At 56.6% G+C, this 20347-nt stretch overlaps 9 protein-coding genes across 9 annotated transcripts; 1 reads left to right on the top strand and 8 right to left on the bottom strand.

Annotated features, from left to right (window-relative positions):
- Positions 1 to 819: 819 nt before the first annotated feature.
- Positions 820 to 3114, bottom strand: BXZ73DRAFT_100876 (cytochrome P450; the record flags this gene model as incomplete). The annotated part of the gene is made up of 13 exons (XM_048014711.1): positions 820 to 974; positions 1031 to 1059; positions 1124 to 1156; positions 1210 to 1428; positions 1483 to 1512; positions 1566 to 1766; positions 1830 to 1896; positions 1952 to 2205; positions 2262 to 2434; positions 2495 to 2636; positions 2691 to 2782; positions 2834 to 2931; positions 2967 to 3114. The coding sequence occupies 13 exons, from the start codon at positions 3112 to 3114 to the stop codon at positions 820 to 822; spliced, it is 1641 nt and encodes a 546-aa protein (XP_047878497.1).
- A 270-nt stretch (positions 3115 to 3384) lies between these two features.
- On the bottom strand, positions 3385 to 4057 carry BXZ73DRAFT_46104 (uncharacterized protein; the record flags this gene model as incomplete). Its single annotated transcript, XM_048019632.1, has 2 exons — positions 3385 to 3854; positions 3910 to 4057. The coding sequence occupies 2 exons, from the start codon at positions 4055 to 4057 to the stop codon at positions 3385 to 3387; spliced, it is 618 nt and encodes a 205-aa protein (XP_047878496.1).
- Positions 4058 to 5411: 1354 nt separating this feature from the next.
- BXZ73DRAFT_46073 (uncharacterized protein) lies at positions 5412 to 6105 on the bottom strand (the record flags this gene model as incomplete). The annotated part of the gene is made up of 2 exons (XM_048019628.1): positions 5412 to 5926; positions 5976 to 6105. The coding sequence occupies 2 exons, from the start codon at positions 6103 to 6105 to the stop codon at positions 5412 to 5414; spliced, it is 645 nt and encodes a 214-aa protein (XP_047878495.1).
- Positions 6106 to 6387: 282 nt separating this feature from the next.
- BXZ73DRAFT_45963 (uncharacterized protein) lies at positions 6388 to 7654 on the bottom strand (the record flags this gene model as incomplete). Its single annotated transcript, XM_048019604.1, has 5 exons — positions 6388 to 6624; positions 6684 to 7012; positions 7079 to 7157; positions 7227 to 7522; positions 7585 to 7654. 5 exons carry the CDS (start codon positions 7652 to 7654, stop codon positions 6388 to 6390), a joined length of 1011 nt encoding a protein of 336 aa, XP_047878494.1.
- A 1090-nt stretch (positions 7655 to 8744) lies between these two features.
- On the bottom strand, positions 8745 to 8984 carry BXZ73DRAFT_100873 (uncharacterized protein; the record flags this gene model as incomplete). Its single annotated transcript, XM_048014710.1, has 2 exons — positions 8745 to 8809; positions 8870 to 8984. The coding sequence occupies 2 exons, from the start codon at positions 8982 to 8984 to the stop codon at positions 8745 to 8747; spliced, it is 180 nt and encodes a 59-aa protein (XP_047878493.1).
- A 1140-nt stretch (positions 8985 to 10124) lies between these two features.
- On the top strand, positions 10125 to 10915 carry BXZ73DRAFT_100872 (uncharacterized protein; the record flags this gene model as incomplete). The annotated part of the gene is made up of 3 exons (XM_048014709.1): positions 10125 to 10412; positions 10465 to 10834; positions 10884 to 10915. The coding sequence occupies 3 exons, from the start codon at positions 10125 to 10127 to the stop codon at positions 10913 to 10915; spliced, it is 690 nt and encodes a 229-aa protein (XP_047878492.1).
- An 857-nt stretch (positions 10916 to 11772) lies between these two features.
- BXZ73DRAFT_77127 (uncharacterized protein) lies at positions 11773 to 13161 on the bottom strand (the record flags this gene model as incomplete). The annotated part of the gene is made up of 5 exons (XM_048022595.1): positions 11773 to 11985; positions 12082 to 12103; positions 12200 to 12490; positions 12737 to 12762; positions 13036 to 13161. The coding sequence occupies 5 exons, from the start codon at positions 13159 to 13161 to the stop codon at positions 11773 to 11775; spliced, it is 678 nt and encodes a 225-aa protein (XP_047878491.1).
- Positions 13162 to 16536: 3375 nt separating this feature from the next.
- BXZ73DRAFT_46071 (uncharacterized protein) lies at positions 16537 to 17733 on the bottom strand (the record flags this gene model as incomplete). Its single annotated transcript, XM_048019627.1, has 4 exons — positions 16537 to 16764; positions 16828 to 17232; positions 17297 to 17580; positions 17664 to 17733. The coding sequence occupies 4 exons, from the start codon at positions 17731 to 17733 to the stop codon at positions 16537 to 16539; spliced, it is 987 nt and encodes a 328-aa protein (XP_047878490.1).
- A 1074-nt stretch (positions 17734 to 18807) lies between these two features.
- On the bottom strand, positions 18808 to 20119 carry BXZ73DRAFT_100869 (uncharacterized protein; the record flags this gene model as incomplete). The annotated part of the gene is made up of 5 exons (XM_048014708.1): positions 18808 to 19026; positions 19167 to 19489; positions 19557 to 19629; positions 19677 to 19975; positions 20050 to 20119. The coding sequence occupies 5 exons, from the start codon at positions 20117 to 20119 to the stop codon at positions 18808 to 18810; spliced, it is 984 nt and encodes a 327-aa protein (XP_047878489.1).
- Between the last annotated feature and the right edge of the window lie 228 nt (positions 20120 to 20347).

Raw genomic sequence — 20347 nt, 5'->3', positions numbered from 1 at the left:
ATGTAGGACGTACCCTGAAGACGACGGAGATAGTGCTCCGAGTTGCGCGTAGACCCGAGTCCACGTTCCTTTTCTTGCGCATTAAGCGGTATCCCGTAGTGAAGTACACGAGTGCATTCACGCGAGTCTCCAACTGCGCGCACACGCGGGGCATGAGTAAGAAGCTGTGACATGAATCCACCGTGACACGTCCCCGGCGTTAGCTCACCTGGTAGACCAATGTTCCCGCCGCGCGACAGGACTCCCCACCCCGGTCGCCATCCTCCAACGGGTGCAGCGGATACTATACGCCCCCCGCCTCGTGATCTGTGGTCACCATTGGCATTGACTCGAACACCCTGCCAACGCGTGGGTACGGGCCGTGATCCGGGTCTCCTCGATTCCCCGGTGACGTCGGCCTTGAGGTCAGGCATACACCGGCTGATGCGCACCGGGTTGGAAGAGGAGCCAGAGGGGAGGGCGGAGGAGGTCGAAGAGCGTGCATCTAGGGGAGCGAAACGCCAAGTGGGTGCACATCCCCGGGGATGCGGATGCGGCGCAAGGACATCGTGGATGGGGTGGGAGAGGGCAGGACTAGAGGTGATGGCGTAGTGACGCAAGACGTTGACGGCGCGACGACGGTCCTTCATAATTTCTAGATTTTAATGGCGTCTACGAGACACGGAGGCCGTATGGGCGCCCTACTACCTCCATAGGGAGCAGTGATACGCGTGGTCAACAGATTTCCGCACACAGCGCAAATATATAACATGCTCCTCCAACAGAAGCTCGACAAGTAGTACACGGCGGAGTTCCAATTGTCACCTCCCGATGAGAACCCTACGAAACCTTTACTGGATTGACCTTGAGCATCATCTCCGGGTCCTTGTCTCCGACGTGGGCGGCCGGATAAGCGACGACCGCGAGGTTCCAGACGTACTTCTTGGTGCCAGGCTCGAAGCGGAATGCGGCGACGAGTGTGGACAGGACTACCTCTAAGCGCATAAATGTAGGTGAGAAAGCGCAAACAAGAGAAGCTCCGTGTACGCACTCATCTCAAGCTGCGAAAACTTGAGCCCGCTAAAATCAATGGGGGTTAGAATCCATGACGCTCAAGGAATGTCTCAGAGACGAGCGCACGTACATGCACGAGTACGCGCCGCCAGAAAACGTGAAGCTGCAGAGAGATTAATGCCTCGTATGAGGAGGCAAAAGATCCTTGGGACGTACGAGTTCGCGTAGATCCCAGGAATACGAGCTTCATCGAGCGCGACAGGGAGCGGCTTCAGCCACCTGTCTGGATTCCACTCGTACGCGTCCTCGCCCCAGAGGGCCTTTTGAGTGTTACAAGCGGCGATATTCGTGATGACCATCGTACCCTTCGGTACGACGATGTGGTCGAGACCGTTCACAGGTTCGCTCAGCGGAAGGACGGTCTCTTTCGTCGCCCTGTTGAATACGAGGTGTAAGCATAAGTTATGAGACATCCAATCGTGCACTCACTCTCGTGTGGAGAATGTAACCGGGGAGTACCTGCAAATTGCAGAATCAGTGCGTCTGAGAAACCAGCAATCACGACCACTCACAACCGCAAGGTTTCTCTGCAGACCGCGTCCAGATACGGCAACGCGTTCAGTTCGTCGTATGGAATCTCTCGACCGTACTGTGTGCGAGCCTCCAAGATCTCGCTCCTGAGCCTCTCTTGAGCCTCTGGATGAAGAGACAGGACTTCAAGCACCCGTGCGAGCGCGTTGGACGTCGTGTCTACACCCGCCAGGATGAACGTTCTACGGCAATGGAAGCATCAGTTCTCCGGGAAAGCGCAACGCGGGGAGTGGAGCAGAGCGTACGATATCTGAGCGAGCAGCTCCTCGTCTGGAAGCCGGTCTTCCGCAGACGCAGCCGTGTTCTCGCGCACTTGACGGCCGTCAGCGTTGTCGCCGCTGGAAGTATAAATGAAGTGAACACCTACGCAAGATGCTCATCACGTCCTTCCCTTCCCCGATTTGGTGCAACAGCGCGTCGTCTCCGCGCTCGATCGCCGCCCTCTTCTCCGCGATCAACCTGCTCCCGAATTCAGACATGACTTCGGTGTGGCGTCGCATGCGCTGCACCGCGGGATCAGGCCACGCCCGCACAATCAGTCTGCGCAGCCAGCGCGGCCCTCGCGCCCCTCCGGCCATCGTGAGGAGCGCGAACGCATATCTGATGTCGGCCATAGACGGGCTGCAGAGTATATGCGTCAGCGGGGAAGAGAAAGACGAGGATGAAGTGGGAATCACAAGAATGACTTCACAGTGTCGGTGAACGCGTTCTTCGAGTCCACGACGAGCGGGTCGAAGCTGTGCCCCAGCGCGCCTTGGCCGATGAGTTCGAGCGCAGCGCGACCCATCCACCCCACGACATCGAGTTGCTCGTCCCCTGTGTTGACTCGCGCGGCCATTGAGGATTCTAGCTGCAAAATAATGCCAGGTAAGCGGATGTCCAGCACGCGGACTGGAGATCCCAAACGCACCTTGCCGGCGACTTCGTAAAAGAAGGGAGTGAGGCCGCGCATGTACTGCGCGGAGAAGACGGAGTTGAGCATCTTGCGCTGACGTCTGTGAGTATCGCCTTGTGTTGAGAGGAGACCCGGGCCGAGGCACGCCATTCCCGTCCTGCAATTGAGGAAGTGAGCCAGAAGAGTCCATCACAGAACGACGGAGACTTACTGTAGCCCCAGCCGGCTCCTATGCCATGTCTCCTTGTCCTTGATGTATACCGCATGCATCACCTTCACATCATAGTTGAGGATTGCCTTCGTCTACGCTTCTGCATCAGTACAGATAGCGGAAGGAATTTGATATGAACAAACGCCAAAGAAGCTGTGCACACAGCATATTGGGCCGTAGGTCTCGGACAAGTTCCGAATGTACTCCCAGGCGTTGTAGTGGAATATTTGACCCATGTTTCCTGGAAAAGCGTGTCAGATGGGTACAAGAGAGTACTATTCGACATGCCCTTTGCCCATGACTGCGGCGGCGGTCCCGGAAGTTGTTCTACTGAATTCCCGGGAGCGAAGACGGTGCGCGCAAAGCGCCACACCAAAAACGCCACACTTGCAGTGAACGCGACGATAAGCGGCGGCGAGGTCATAGTGGAAGAGGCTGGTTGTAGCAGTGCAACGAGGGGGAGCGGGCATATATCCGTCCGCTGGCAGAGAAGCACGGCAGTCGGCGCGAGAGCGGCAATGAGCGATGAACTCAAATGGAGAGCCTATGAGCGCCAATATGCCTCCTCATGATGAACACGTTCTTGTTCAGTATGTGAGGCAAACGAGGTCTCAAACGCGTCAAACGCGTCATTAATGCGCCACTTTCTGTGCAAAAACACACTATTATATTGTGACAAGATGTAAACCAAACTTCACGGAACGCGCCGCGGTCCCTCCTCTCTCGCTGTATCATGCTCCTGCATCCACAGCGCGTGTTCCCTCTGAATCTGTTCTACCTTCTCGTACACCGCCCTCCAGTCTCGGCACCGCCTGACCGGATTCGTGTCTACCGCCCTCGGCTTGCTCGCGTACTGGTAGCCATCAAGGTGCGTGTCCCCTCGGCACCGCGCCGCCTGCCGCAAGTAGTTCAAGCAGTGCTGCGCCACCGCCCAGTCGCGCTCGACCCGCGGGCGCGTGAACTCGTGCCGGAGCGCGTCCATACAGCGCAGCTGGTGCATCATCGCGACCGTGTACGGCGCGCGCGACGGTCCGAGGTGGACGACACCGCCGCCGGGGAAGAGCGGTGCCCACGGCTCGGGATCGTGCAGCGTGTAGCGCGTCCACGCTCCGGTGTCGAGGGCCACTTCACCGCTGGCGAGAGGAACGGACCAGCCGGTCTCCGCTGAAGAGCATTTGTTGAGCGCAATGTGAGTTGGAGAGTAACATGATGAGCGTACGATGGGCGTGGACATCCTGGGACTGTGTCCGTTGCACGAGCACAATGGCGCCGATCTTGAGAGCAACGTTCAGCACAATGAGTGCGACGCATGCAGCTGCGAGGTAGTATTCAAGTGCCCCCCGAGAGAGGAGAGTACGTCTGTGCATGTACAGCGATGGATGGAGTTACTGTGGATTGGAAGACAATGAAGTCCAGTCCAGAAGATAGGGTAAGAGCTCTGATTCATATCTTACCGCGTGAATGCCACGGAGTGGTGTGCGTATGACGAGAGCGCTGGAGATGGCGCTGTCGGAGCTGAGGCGGCGATTGATACTGTGATATAGGCCATGTTAGAGCGAAATATACTGTAAATTGATGCGCTTCGAAGGGTACTCAAATAGGCACCTGCACTTCTTGTGTTTGAACCGTATTCTCAATCAGAACCACGATACTTGACAGCATCGGAGGCTCGGAGACTCCTATGACCGGTCTCGTACTGACATCGCGGCCTTAGAAGAGCATCGCATGAGTACGCATGGTGTAGAGAAGATGTTCCAATGATTCCCAGTAAAGTGGGTGAAAGATAACCCCTCGATGATACGTAACTGGTATACTTAGCATGCGCACGAATGCCTGCTGCGTACGTACACGATGTGTACGAACACGGCCAGAAGTTCCGACGGGCTATGCAGCTGCGGCCGCAAGGGCCAGCGACAAGTTGTAAGTATGCGTGTGGATACGTTCTGGGGTCGCTTATTTCATATTGGAAGGGACCGCTCCATGCACGAAGGTAAAATCGCGGGGTTCTATTCTTCGAGCTGACCTCGAGGATTGTGCATGTACCAGTCAAGCTGGGGTGTACTCACGTTATTCTCGCCCCGTTTGTGGCAAGAAATTCATCAGCTGCTAATCTTGCTAGTAAATGAGGAAGCACCGAGTCACAGATATGCGTGGAAACAGATAAGTATTCCCGCTTATGATAGTTCACAGCCCTCGGCGGGCTCGAAGGCGAGAACACTGTCGTTCAGGCTCTTCTGTGACGTGTGCGAGCGCTCGAACCTAATATACCGTCGTTATATGCGGTGCTCACCGGTGTACGTCTTGATTTCGGCGTTGTCTCTCCGAGCGACAGCGATGCGTGATAGCAGAAGGGAGACGTCGGAGACGACAGTTGGAAGACTGGTCTGGCAGCCCGCGTGGGAACAAGATCCCGTGTGACGGACTCTTGACGCCCAACGCGCTCGGCCATCCTTCGTCTGCTCCAATTATCTTCCGCCAGGAACACACCACACATATCATCAATTCCAGGAAACACATCTCCACCTCATACTTCCTCTACATGGAGCCGGTATGTTCTGAGGGCGAACTCTGTTGGACAGTGTTCCGTCCCGCTCTGACCCCGTGAGGCTTCGATCGGGCAACTCGGTCGGACCTCGTTCATTCCAAATCGAAGTTATCGCGCGTCCCGCGAAGGACTGAAAGTTTGTCAATGCCCCTGCATCTTCTATAGATGCCCTACGTCTAGTCACGTACCGGACCGGCCCAGGGCACAGGGCCAATGTCTGAAGCCCGGACTACGGTGAGCCACTCCGTCCAGTGGGCCCGCATCGTCGCATAGTACGCCTCGACGTCCAAGCACCTCATCTCGCCCCACTCCCGCTCGGTCGCAAAGTTCCTGCTGAACGGCTCTCCCGGCTCGAGACTGGCGTCCGCCGCGCACAGCGTGTGGTCCTTCAATATCGCGAGGCAGTGCTCCATGTGGTGCGTGCTCGCCGCGCTCAGCTCGTCTTCTTCGGCCAGCGCCGTGCGCATGGCGCGAAGGCAGTGGAGCTGGTGAAACATGTTGATGTTGAAGACGCGGTGCGAGGTTCCGAGGTGGACGTTTCCCTGGTCCGCGGGCGTGGCGGTGTAGAGCCACTCGAGGTAGGCGTTTGGGGAGGTGATGTTGTAGTGCGCAGACTCCTCGGTGCGCATCAGGACGTGCGGGCGTGCGTTGGCGACATGGAGGCGCTCGGGGACGTCTTCCTCGACGAATGCTTGAGTGTGTTGTTAGAAGGAGCTCTCTCGTGCAGACACCGCACTTACTGAAACGGGAAAGTGGTCGTGGTCGTTGAGCGAGTGATTTCTTGATAGAGCGAATAAGCGACCGATTCGCGAGGAAGGTGACGCATACGAGAGTGAGTAGGGCGATAGGGCGTAGAGACTTCCAGAGCATCTTAGAGGGAGTGAGTGATAGGAACGAAGGTGAGCAATACGTATCAATGGGTATTTGAACCATTTTCGGATCACCATCATTCGCATAGCCCTTATGTAGGTCCCACATACTTCGAAACTTCATTTATTACTTCTTGGGCCTTCCTTTCATACGCCAAAAGTGCGCCAACGTAAAGTGTCTGTGTGTTGGATCGAGTGCGTGGTGATTGACATGTATATACATATATAGGATAGAGAAGGTTCAGCGAATGGGCATGTAGTGAGACATATGGAAACACTGGAACTACATTATCTGCGTCAACTTGGTCTGGGGTAGCGAAGACTTAGATAGGCTAGGTAGCTGGATGGCTGTGTGTTCCATCGCCGCCGCCGACCCCTCCTCAGTCTCATCCGAGGTCATCCGCGTGTCCGGAGCACCGGTACCGCGGAAGCGCACGCTGCTCACGCCCTTCGTGTTTGTCTCCGCTGAGATGCCGCGACCCATAAGGACGCGGAGCATGATCATCTGCGGAGAGAGTACCTGTCGGGACAACGTTAAGGCTGCTTCCGAGACTTCGAAACGGACGGGAGCGCACTCACCGAGAACATCACGTACGGCGACAGGAAAAATATCGCGAGCGGGCTGTGCACGCCCAGAGTGACGAGGTAGCCCACGGCTGCGATCGTGTACGGGAGCATGCTCTCGATGATGACCGCCACGGCGGTGGTGTAAGTGCGAGTGACGTCGGCACCGAGCAGGTCTCCCATCTCTCGAGCCATCCATATCATGCGTGCGCAGATGAAGGTGGTACACAGCACATTGAGGGCCATGCTGACCGCAGAGTAGGCCAGCGCGATTCGGGCGGAGGTCCCGTTGAAGAACACAGCGTCTGGAAGTGCCGAGGAGACGGCCGTGCAGATGCCGAGGGCTATAGATCGCACACGGGTTGGCTTGATATAGGTATTGGGAGCGAGAGAACAAAGGGCAAACGTACCGACGCTTGCGAGGTACAGAACACAAGGCACGGCGACTATTGGCTTATTGAACCCCCAGACGACATACAGTCGGTACACCTGGTATCACACCGTCAGCACAGTTCAATGCACGCCGATCACGATGAATGAGTTGGACAGGAGCCTCACCAGGAATGCGTCGGTGCCAGCGATAATCGTGACTGATGCTGAGATGGCCAGCCCCTGGTACCATACGGAGGCGAAGTCCATCCAGTATTTACCGGACCCACCGGGGTAATTGGCATTCGTAATCCACATCAGCTCTGAGAAGACGCTATGGATACACCCCCACATGGTGATGAAAACGAGCAAGAATACGCTGAACGCGATAAAGAGCATGTTTGAGCGCGGGTCTTTCTGGGACGCCCGGCGGCGGCCTCGGAGGGCAAAGTGGATGGTGAGGACGTTGAGGCAGAGATAAATTCCTGCACGCCCGCGGGCGGGTCGGCTCCATGCGTCGGTGCTCGAGTAGTGATACGCTACGCACCGTACATGACCGCGTTCAGGTTGTTGCTGTTGTACCAGGCATGCTGGAAGATGGAGTTGTAGTCGGACATGGCGTCGTCGCCGGGAAGCGTTTGTGTTCTGGGGAGAGAGAGCCTAGAGGCGTGGAAGGAGACGACGAGGCAAGAGAGGTGGAGTGTAGTAGGTTTTGAGGAAGTAGGCTCTCCAGAGGGTCGGATACAAAAGTTCCGGGATGCTGTACATTGAAATGTTTCCACGTATTCACAGACGGACAAAAACGCCAGCGCCAGAGCGTGCTATGATGAGGGTCTGGAGCTGGAGAGAACCCGGGCAGTACTCACCATGATCGCAGTGTGCGCGGTGCCGAATAAGAAGAAAGCCTCCCCTATTCGCGCGGTCAGTTCCTGGAGCAGTTTTTCATCAAACTTACAAGTATGTTCTCGTGATCTATGCTTTCATATAGTATGGGCTCCCATAATCCAGGCACTCATCGCACCCACCAGCCCGATACAGCAAAACTCCCGGCGGCGCCCTGGCCACGTCCGAAGACCTTGAATGCATCCGCCGAGTGCTGTCGATGCGCACTGCGATCATGATCTGCTGGAGCGCTAGAAGCATCCGGGTGAGAGTCGGAAGTGAGTTGTCAGCTCTTCGTTAGACAATCTGGCAGAACGGTATCAGCATCGGTGCAGACGCTGGAGGCAGTCGGCGGAACAGATGACCCAGCAGGACGGGCCCGAACTGGTGCGCTTCACCGTGAGAATGACGTTCTTCCGTGGGGGCTGCAGGTGGCAACGTTCGCAACTTGTTATTCACACTCGTCAAGTGTAACTCATAACAGCCATGATAAACTCGTGTCATCGTTTCCTTCTTCAACATCAGGAGCCGCTCAAGACGGACATGTTAGCACGGCAACCCCCCATGGCCCGTGCATTCGGTCTCCTTCAACTCCTCTAGTGTGAAAAGTGTGCAACTCTGCTCCACGCCGATATTCCACTCTATCCTACACCGTAGCATTTCCCTCAATTCATTCAAAGGTAAGACAAATTTCATTCATGTTACAACCAGGTCGACATCACACACCGCGATCCCCCTATCATGTGTACTCCTGTTCGGTTCGACTGTGGTAGTCATGAGTACACGATCCAAATGCGAGCATGGAATACTCTACCTTTGCAACATCTAAAGGCACCGGTTCTCGATGTACGCGGTCCCGGCCTCTGCCTCCGCGAATACATCTACGCCATCTGCACGCACTGACCTCAGCACACACAAACGCACGCGTCGGGAATATGGACTCGACATACCATTTTGCAGACAGCCATTTCCATGCGGAGCCGCGACAGCACCGGGGGCCATAGTCGCTGCGACGAGGGCGACAAGGCAGACAACCATGGAGAGAGAGAGAGCGGAGAACTGCATGTTGAGCTGTGTTCTTATGGTGAGTGGTGTCTGGGTGCGAGATGCTGTGGATGATCGAACACGCTCGCTCTTTTAAGTCTCGCGTCCAATCAATGTGCTATTTGTACCCGTTTTCCCATATTAATTCCCTATGCAACATCAGGTCAGCTCCCGGAAATTTATTCTAGAGCACGATGTATCATTCAGAGCTTCTCAAGCGCCCGACACTATTACGCATTTCTCGCATTACATAATTCACAGTGACCACGGATGACTCACTTAACACTTGCCCCATACCCCGTCTATGATCTCAGAGTGACACCTAGTGAGTCTGGACGTGGCGACTCACTGGGAGCGACTCCGCCCCACGTGCACCACAAGAAATAGGCTGTTCTGCGGACATCAACAAGTCTTCAATGGATGAAATCCGCCTCCTTGGGTCACTTTCCCCTCACCATCGCGCAGTCTCCCTCCGTGACGATACACGCGCTAACCCTACGTTATTATTCTCTCTCTATTCTCTCCTCGAACAGCGATAGATGCGCTGGTCCCCGCAACGGCGGCTTATCATGCGAGCAGCCGCGCGCTTGGAACCCATTTCACAGTGGCAGTGATGTGCAGACAGTTCCGATGCATCTGCCACGGACTCGGAAGCATCAGGACCTGTCAGGTTCCCAAAGACAACGCCCCCGAAAGTCCGCGGAAAGTTTACCATTGGTGTGGGCATCAAAACACAGCTTACAGAAAGCATTTCCCATGCGAGCTCCACGAATGTGTTCGGACTTCAGCTTCAGCCGTGTGGGCCATGGCATGATCTTAACCGCTCGTTCGGGCTTTGACAGATGGAATTCATCTAGACTCCGCGGCCTCTGCCAATAATGAATCAGTTGAGAAACTCTGCATTTCACAAATACCGACGGTCGAGTTCCTCACCATCCCTCACGTCATGCCCCGTACCGACCACGAATACATCCACCTGTTGCCAGACACCAACAACTCTTCCGAAGATGACCAGGAAACAATGCTGGGCGAGTTTTCTGTTGTCTCGTGTCGTCTTTCACTCACCATTTTGCAGTCTCGCACTGCGACGATACGCGTGCTGGCCCGTCTTCCGTGCTACGCTGGGCCCTCTCCGCCATCTTGAGTGTCGCCGTCATAGATATGCTCGGCCTGGCATATCTCGTCCATTCGTATTATACCGTATTTCAAGACCCCGCCGACATATCCCGGCTCGAGTTCGCCAGCCCATACATCGGTCTGAAGGAGCTCTATGCCAGCGGCCGCGTCAACTCGTCCCGAATCGACCCGATCCTCGTCCGTCCTCGCTTCTCCGCGCAGGTCTTTCCAGAAGATGCGTACCGGCTCGCGCCCCTTGGAGAGCGGGATCGTTGGGAGAACGATTTCGGGCGGATCAGTCCGCATGAGCGGAGGCTCCATGTAACTCCGGAGGTGAGTTTGGCTTCACCGTTCACTCGATCGCAATGCTCAACACCTGCCGTAGACACACACGATCGTCCAGCTCCGCGCCATCGACTTCGGAATGGAAGATTGCGAGCTCACCGTCACCCTCCCCGCGCCCGCCGATGCCCTCGAGTCCGGCGCGTTCTTCGATATGACCGCCGGTTCCCGCTTTGACGTCTTCCGGCTCGGCGTTGACCACAAAAGCCCAATCGATGTCAAGAAGCTCTCCTTCCGGTCGAAGCCAGGGGTGCTTGAGCAGGTCGCGAACGGTTTGGTGCTCGTGCCAGGCAAAGACACGGTGGTGCACCGGTTCCCGTGCCCCTCGGCATCGGTCCACGCTTTCGAGTTCGCATGCCCACGGGGTTCCGACTGCAGGCTAGACGCCTGGTCGAGCCAAAACACGACGTTCGGTAAGTTCCTGACGGCTCGTGCTGGACAACGCTCACCTGGCATGCGAAGGTGTCAATATGTACCAGTACCAGACTATCTAGCGCGGACATATCGTTCTTGAGGACGTTCTTATTGGCGTTGTCTGACTCAGTGAATGTCGAAGATGGAGATGACCCAGTCAGTACTTCGACGTACATGCAATAGACGGCGTGGAGAAGGTCATTTGGAGACATAATCTCCATGGCTTGGCTGTTCACTGCACTCTGCAGGCGGAAAGGTGAGGAAATGCTCCCAAGATGGTGTGAAAAGCGGAAACAGAGAACTTCGCGCGGAGTCGGTGACCGCATCAACAGGCCACGTGGCCGATGCGCTTGCGCCGCCGGCCCGTGGACCGCCGCCGATCCCTGCGACCAATTTTCGGAGCGGAGTTGAGCTCAGCTTGCATTCCCCACCACCGGTCTCGTCTTACAACTCGTCTACCATATCGCATGCCGTCGCCAGCTCAATCCGACCGTTTCCTGATCATAAGCTCCGCTTCCCTCTCTTGGCCCTCAGGAACTAGCACCGTTGTCTCCATTATTCCGGGTCTCCGTCCGGCACCCTCCAAACCCGGACGTTCAACGCACACTTCCACAAAATGAGGTTCCTTCAACGGATGTACTCCCTTGGCGTCATTACATGGTCGTTCAATCAGGTGCTATCAGCTCGTGGAGAGGGTGAGCGGGAGTGTGCAATAGAGCAAGTGAGTGATCCCTGCATTTATCATGGCATTTTTGCGAACAAGCTCGCCCGCAGGCCCGAATATGAGGCGTTCCCTGGCTCTGTAGCGGGTGCGTTTCCTGTCGTAGCAACGGGTGCACCGCCAGCGAGAAGCGTCTTCATGCCATGGACGTCGCTGGATGATCCAGAAGTCCCGTCGCGCGAAGACAATCGTTGATCTATTGCGAGCGACGTCCACTCAGCCCTGGTCTTTCTCTCCCGCTCCACGTCGCGTCTTGCTCCTCGTACCCCGAACCTCAAGTCTAGTCTCTCCACGACCAAACTCATTCAACAGGACACCCTTTCCGGCGTAGAACTGGGGCTCTGCGTTCGTTCGGACGCCTAGGCTCACCACTGTCACGATTCCAGAACTAGCCTCATGACGTTTTAGCTCCTGTGTATGCTCTGTGTCCTAATGCACTGTACTCGGAGCCTCCAATGCCTTGTTCACCACGCAGTGGCTCCCTGATCTCTGTCTGACGACGCAATTTCCCTGCCAACCACCCACGTCCTCTCTCGTATTCCCCCGTCTATTTATTCATCATCCTCTCCAAATTCTTCAGCGACGACCCACTGCGTGACCCGGCCAGAGCCCCCGACGGGACCTCGGGGGCCAGAGCACGCACCCGGAGCTCGCCCGCCCGCTACGCTCGCATCGACCCGACGTATATTCACTCTCGTTCCAACCCCCTCCCTCGTCGACTGAGCCATCGGGAGCGCACGCAGCGGATGGCCAGGTAATGAACATGGCGCTAGTACAACGCCTTCGCTCCACCCTGGTCTTTGGGATCGCGGGCTCGCCTACGAAGCTATGCCCGTTCCAAACCCTCTCGCCGACTCCCAACCTCCACCTCGCCTCGGTCTTCACGCCACGTCTCGTGGGAAAGGTTGGCGTGAGATGTGTATCCTCAGCCCCACTAAATCGTCAAAGAGAGGCACGACGACAGAGTACGACTCGAGAAACCGAAGCGGCGTGCACGTGCACCTCCTCGTCTGGGCAGGATAGGTGGTAGGTCATGGGCAGCGCGTCCTGCTCCATCCCCGGCGACGCCCTCCTTTTTTGCACCCTCCGCTCCGTCGTAACTCGGCCCACACTACCCTTGTGCCGTTCCTCCTTCCAGCTCTACCGGTGCCACGTCTTCCAAGGGTTGTTCCTGGCTCACTGGCACCATTCAAGAGCAATTTCGTTCTACATATCGCGTCTCAGATTTCAGTCTCTTACGCATATGCGGTCATCCGCGTGAATATGATCTACTCCCCGCCCATACGCGCGCGGAACTCTTCCGTACGGTGCGACTCTCGGGCGCGACGCCGTCCGACGTGCGAAGGAACGGCCGAGACCCTCGTCGATCCTGCGCCTCCGTTTTGATTCACGTACGTCGTCGAGTAGGGCTTAAGCGGGGGTCGACATTGTGACGCTTACAGTAAGGGTTCCTCCACGAACCAGTTTTTTCGAGCTTACACTGACCATGCCGCGCGCCATGCTAGGTCGCGTGCGAAGCAGAACAACATTGCGAAGGGCTCGATCATTTTGTTGCCACAACCGCACATACCGCCCGTCGGAATCGAGAATGTTCAATGACGTCATAACATAAGATGAGTGTCCTCAAATGGTTTTCCGAGCACAAGAAGTTTCACGCTTCCCCATTTGGTGCTTGAGGATCACCTCGTATGTCATCATGTACTCGTATAGTTCCACTTTGTTATCAGTATTGACAGCCCTTGATGCGTTTAACAGCGATTCATCTTGAACTGATCAAGTGCAACTGTCGACTGACTTCCGCGTGGCGCGGCAATTCCGCTGGCTCTGGTCGCCGTGCATCGACGTCCTCCTTTGTATCACATGCATCCATGGGTGTACAGGAAGTCCAATCCCCGCCAATTTGTTGCGTCTCACGCTCATAGCGGAAATTTAGGTTCGTCTCAAGGTAGGTGCGCCGCTTACACAAGAACCGCGACTGCCGACGCGCAGGGCCTGTAAGGTAAGCACTGTAGCGTCAGGCCCTTGGAGCGCATAAACGGATCAAGCGTAGGTGGATCGAAGATGACTACGACATGATGTTATGGTGGGAGTATGTTTGTCATTGTGTTTATGTTCCGTTCCTTTGCTGACACGCTCTAGCCCCCATATCCCACATGATATCTGCACCTGTCAGCGTAAAACACATACGCCTCCGTACCGCCTCGCTACTCGTCACTCGGTGCAGACTCTCTGGATACGTCTGTCTTCCGCATAAAGGCAAGAGTCAAGAAATGGGGTCACAACCACCGTGGTTCCACGCGATCCGACTTCTAGCTCGCTCCAAGAGCCTCTAAGGTAACAGCTAGCCGCATCCGTATGTGCACCCATTCCCCGACATCTCACTTCGAGAACACTAACGTCGTTCTCGGCTCGGACCATCATCGATGAGGCGATAGCTCGCCGATACGGGCGCAGCATATATTGGACCGCGTTTCGCAGGTTCCGCAACTGAGAACGCACTCCTCATCGTTCACCTCTCCGACATGCGCCTTCACTTGATCTTCTCTGCACTCTTCGCGATCGCCGGAATCAGCACGTCTGTCACGGCGTCCCCGGCTCCTCAAGACGCCATGGGTAAGCGTTTTCTGCTCTCACGTCGCCCTGGAACCTCATTTGACCACGCATCCATGGTAGGCGACACCACGACGGCCACGTCTCCTCCCGAGGAGAATATGTGGCTCTGATGATGCTCCGAGCCGAAATCGAAATACGCGTAGCAAACGTATAGGTGTGTACTCTGTCGAACGGCCGCGAGCAGCTTCTGACACCCCCGTGTAGAGACCGTTCCCCTTGGACATGTATAACGTGCCCTGCAGACGACGGTGATAGCGCTCCTAGTTGCACGCAGACCCGACCCGACTTGTAAATATGTCCATTTCTTGCGTGTCAACCATTATTCGAGTCTCCAAACGCGCGTACATGGGGTGGCGTGAGTGGGTGTAACTGGGGCATGCACCCGCCGTGACACGTCTCCGGTTATAATCCCTTAGTAGACCGTAGCTCCCGCAGCACGACAGGACCCTCCGCCCCGTTCACCGTCCTCCAACGGGTGCGGCGGATACTATCCGCCCTCCGCCTCGGGATCGGTGGTCAACCGGTCACGATTGACATTGACTCGGGCACCCTGACGCCTGGGCAGCGGTCGCGGTCCGGGTCGTCCTCGATGACCCGGGTGACGTCGGGCTTGAGATCCACACACCAGGCAACAAATAGGAAGTACATGCGAAACTTCACCTGATAGTCATCCTATGTGATCACGTCACTGTCCTTCCCCCATGCGACGCTGGCGTGGATAAGCTATCACTAGTGAGAAAATGCCCTGTATCAACAGGTCACTACATACATAAGCTCCTGTGCGACGACAGTACGTACTGCAACGCGTGCCCACAAATAAGCGCAGACGAGCGGGCGTTCTGTCGACGGACCACGACGAGTGTACTGCGCTAGCTTTCTCCGCGCCTGGGCCCCGGGGCCAGTGCCTCCCGATCCCGCTCGCTCTCCTGGAGCTGCACCGCGATCCTCCCGAGATCAGGCCCGGCGTGCGCGTCGCGTTCGCCTGGGATCTTCTCAGTGGGCTGCGCGGCCACGAACCGTGCGTGGTGCGCGTGTCGCAGTGCGCACTGCGCGCGCATCCGCCCGAGGCCGACGTGGACGCCCATGTGCGCGTCCTGGATCGTCTCGGCGAGCGTCGTGTCCATTTGCTTTCACGCCGACGCCAGCCGCGGCGCCACCGGCGGGTCCGTCACCGCCGCGGAGTTCGGGGGCCAGTCGAGAGGCGCTTGCGTGGCAGGCGGGGCAGGGGTAGCGAGTGCCTGTGCAGGGCTAGTTTGCGCAGCCTGTCGCGGAGTCTAGCACGCCGGGCTGAAAACGTGGGATTGGCGTGATGCGCGACGCCGAATCAGAGCCCGTACCGCAAGGGATGGGACGGGGACGTCCAGAAGGGATACGCAAAGGCACCGGGGCATACTCCCCCCAGTGTGCCTGCGTAATACCGGCATCTGGTGGTTTGCAAAAGTGACGACTTACTGCTGAATGTTGAAGGGGTGCGGTCGTTGGGAAGACGCAGAACGCAGTACATCCCTGGAGCAACGAGTGAGTGGGATGCAAGGAACAATCAGCGATGAGACGCCTCGCGATCCATCGGAGCGGCCCCGGTGGCGCCTGGAGTCAAACGCGGGAAACCATCTGTCCTCGCTTGCATGGCCGATACCGCCGGCTGTGGGAGACTCTGGTGACCAGATCAGGACGCTGCCGCTGGTGTCGCTGTCAATGCCGTGAAACTTACTCTTCACAAAGCTAGTTGCCAATTTCAAGCGGGCAGGGGAGAGCTGGATGATGGAAAGCGTGGAAGCCCGGGTGACCGGGCTGAGTCTACCTTTGTTCCAGGTAGAACAGAAGTGTCCAAGTGCCGAGCAGCAAGACGACGAGTGCATCCATGGCATCGATGTATCTGCGAGAGAAGGTTGCATGTTATTCTTCCGGTCCGCAGTCAAACGTTCATTACAGCGTGTCACCTTCGCATGAATAGATCACCAGAGCGCCCGGCTACGTGATTTTCTTCCGCTGCAAGTCTGAGATGATCCTTCATGTTCGACAGATAAGCGAAGAATTATCACCAAAGATCCGTAAATGCATATACAGACGAGGCGATTGCAGTGTGCACAGCGGGGGGAGGAAGAAGCTGGAGCCGAAAGAAAGAGAGATTTACCGTTAGTCGCCTGAGCGTCGTCAGCACTTGCACATGATCGGACCGAATGAGCCGCTCCCAAAGTTCAAGGCGGGAATACGAGAGCTGGATCAACAGAGCGAACGTTATAAAGTGTCATACAATAAAGTCGCGGCGTTGCAACCATGCCTAAGGAAGGAAGCGTGAAAAAAAATCGAAACTTCATGTGCCCGAGGGGGGACGCCCTCACAGGCCAGTCATCCTATGTTATGACGTCATTCCCGCTTCCCAGCTTCGAGGTCATCCTTCGTGACCTCCTCCCGCATGTTAGTGCTTGCCCCGCCAGTGCTCAAGGTGAACCCGTGAAACGCTGAGGTATATAGTTGGGGCGGCGTCGACGAGAAGTGGGCGCCCACAGTGGTGGAACCGTTAGTGGCGGCGGCGTTCTGCGTCCACGCGCGGCCCATCAGGATGCGCAGGATGATCAGCTGAGGGGATATGCACTGCGCGCACACGTTATGTGAGCGAACGGCTGACGGGAACCTCCCTCGCAGACGGGCACGCACCGTGAACATCACGTAAATGGACTCGAACAGGATCGCCACGGGACTCCCGACCCCGAGCGCAGCGACGTACGCGATCCCGAACAGCGCGTACGGCAGCGCGGACTCGATGAGGATCGCGGCTGTGCCGGTGTACGCCCGGGCGGCGTCGGGACCGAGCACGGCCTCGGCGCGGCGCGCGAAGAAGAGGATGCGCGCGCAGATGAGCCCGGAGCAGAGCACGTTCAGGCTGATGACCGCGGAGCTGTACGCGACCGCGATCTGGGACGCGAGCCCGACGAAGAAGTTGCCCGAGGGCGTGCCCGAGACGACGCAGGTGAGGATGCCGAGCACAACGGAGGCGAGGTAGATGAGGGCGGGGAAGACGACGATCCAGTGGGATCCGTAGAAGACGTAGCAGCGGTAGAGCTGAAAAGCCGGATCACAAACGTGAGAGGAAGCGGAGAGGTCAAGATGGAGTAAAGGTGCGCACCAGGAGAGCGTCGCTGAGGACAGTGAGCAGAACGCCTGCGACGCTTCCCATGGTCTGATACCAGACATCTGCATGGGTGGCGAGATATGCTGCGGAGCCTCCAGGAAAGTCCTCGTTGACGATCCACATCATCTCGCCGAAGACAGACTGGACAGCGACGAATATAGTGATGAGAAAGAGAAGCGCGGTGCTGAAGACCAAAAAGAGGGTGTGAAATTGTCGGGACTGGTCCTTGACATTGAGGACAATGTAGACAGTCGCAAAGTAGAGCATTAGCTCGATGCCTGTATGCCAACATTGCAACACAGGCGCGGTGCGCGCTGTCAGTGTGTGTTCGGAGATAAGGCATTAAAATGCGCCCACGCACCATAAAGAATGGTGTTGAAGTTGTTCCCGACATAGTAACAGTTTTGGAATACGGCGTTCAGGTCGGCCATTGAGCGCGAGGATGAGAGGCTGCCGAAGACGAATGTAAAAGAGGATGCGGGCTCCCCGAGGGTTTATGACCAGTCCGATTGCGCGGCAGTCCACCTGCGGGGGAAGCGCCAGTCACTGTCAGCGCTGGCTTCCGTTCATGCGCCCGCGCTTCAGCCTCGACCGAGCGGACTGTACCACTGGAGACGAGAGGGAGCGGTACTTACGACTGAATCGTTTGCCGTAGAATAGACGATGCGAGTGGCTCGGCACACGCAGTAGCCTTGGGGCTCGGAGGTAAATCCTGCCCGAGACCACAGGTAGTGACGGACGTCATGGTGATGGAAGGCGTCACTGTCAGGCCACGCTTACTAGTCCAGGGTCAGAATGGCAGCGGTTTACAGCATTGTGTGTGAAGTGGGGCGCCGGCAGGAACCAAGAGAGTTGTCTGCTCAGACCTAGGGTTCAGCTCCGGTTGCCCGTCTGAGAGAGACAAGAATAAGCTCACCTTGAGCGACTCACACCGCGTTAGCGTTGGTGTATCATCTTTCCAGGAGTCAACGAGGGACGGAGGACCAAAGGTCGGACTCGAGACGCGGGCAAAGGGCGGGCGGATCCGACTCAGGGAGACATCCCAGGGTTCGGGCGTCCGCGCCCTAAGGCGAATGATGTTGCGCGCGCGGAGTGAGATTCAATGCATCGAGGCGCCTGTACGCTCGCGGGGCCGATTTGTCAAACCAACTTCCAAGGATTGTGCTGAACGAGGCGTTGATGATGATGATGTATTCATGCCAGTACTGTAAGTATCTTCGTAACGCTAAGTACGAGCTTTCTCAGAGACGACGGGTATCCCGCATTCGGTGGACTATAACGGCTGAACGAGGCGTTGCTATGATGGCTGATTGTGGCTCATGGCAAAGTGCAGCGCCGACCGAATGTAGGTGTCCGGGATGACTAATCAGCATTCTCCGCGAATTCCCGGCTCGAGCCAAACTTGCCATGGCACTCGTCCGTATGATGGAGTCCAACAGTCCTCGATTAAATCACCGAAACTTAGCGTAGAAATTATACTACATCATCGTAACACGTACTATTATCTAGACATTCATGTCTGACGACTTTGTGCACGAGAACTGCGACACAATGGACAGATAAACTACTGCCGGGTCCGACGTTCCTGGCGCTGACTCGAGTACGGAGGGCAGGTCGGTCGCATCTGTAGCATCATCATATCCGAACGTAGCTGTTATTGGATCACGGCCGGTAAGCGCACGACCGATGAGGACGCGGAGCATGATCATCTGGGGCGACAGAACCTGCATTGGAGAAACAAGGATACGCATGTCAGCTCCCGACGCCCGTACGTTCAACCCGATGATACCCCCGGAACACCACTCGTTTTCCTCCACCTCCCCGTTCGTAACGAAAATATGGAGTGCTCGAGATAGACACTCACCGAGAACAACACCTGCAGCCCCAACAAGATCACCTCCACCGGACTCGAGAGGCCGAGTGCGACGAGGTACGCAGTCGTGAACACCGTGTACGGGAGTATGCTCTCGATGATTATCGACGCCGCGCCCGAGTACTTGCGTGAAATTTGGCGGCCGAGTGCGTGCCGTATTACGCGTGAGAACCACCACATGCGCGCGCAGATGAGCACGGTGCAGTAGACGTTCAGGCTCAGGCTCATGGACACGTAGCCGACCCCGACCCTGGACGCGGTCCCCGTGAAGAAGTTCGCCCTCGCCGATAAAACGCACGCCGTGACACCTAGAGCTGCGGATCAGAAGTGCGTAAGCTGCATGACTCGATGGTGCGGAAGTGACAGTAAACGTGCCTATACTAGCAATGTATAAGACGGACGGAACGATAAGAACGACTTTGTAGGGGCTCCAGACCACGGTAAGTCGATACAGCTGCGACAGGGTGAGTGCGCGGAACTGAAAATGGATGGAAGACCGACCAAGAAGGCATCGGCGATGGCGTTGATGGATACCAGTGACACAGAGCCGGGCATCACGTAGTACCATGCAGATGTGTGGTCGAGGTAGTACCGCTGCGCACCCCCAGGATAGTTTTCGTTCACTACCCACATCTCCTGCCCAAAAATCGCTTTCACGACGATCCAGAGTGTGATCATGAAGAGTAACACGGTGCTGATGCAAACAAAAAGCCGATGAGAGCGCCCGTATTGGGCGCCGGCTCGTCGGTAGTCGTCGATGGCGAAGCGGACAGTGAGATAGTAAAGAGAGAGGTAGACGCCTGCGCATGGGAATCAGCACCAAGTCTCGCCCCTGAGGCGATCGTTTCAAAGTCCCAATTGCAACTTGACGCACCGTAGAGCACAGCGCTGATATTATTGGCGATATAGAGGCTGTGTTGGAAGAGGGTGCTGTAACCCGACATGCCGCCCGCCGCCACTTGGTAGGGGTTTCGAGCCAGGAGTACGTGGGGGGTGATGCGCAACCAGGAGCTTGGTATAAGCGAGCACTAGGCTGGCAAATTCGACCTTGTCTGGACTGCTGAAAGGTGGCCCGGGCGGCATGTAATTTGGTATAGCTTCTCGCATGACGGAGGGCGTGCACTGGATGTTCCCGGTACCGATTTGCCACCGAAGAAGGCATGCACGCACCA

Source organism: Epithele typhae (assembly GCF_022376455.1).
Source record: "Epithele typhae strain CBS 203.58 chromosome Unknown BXZ73scaffold_20, whole genome shotgun sequence".
Taxonomy (NCBI): Eukaryota; Fungi; Basidiomycota; class Agaricomycetes; order Polyporales; family Epitheliaceae; genus Epithele; species Epithele typhae.
Note: the sequence above shows the minus strand (reverse complement) of the source record. Positions and strands in the feature narration are given on the sequence as shown.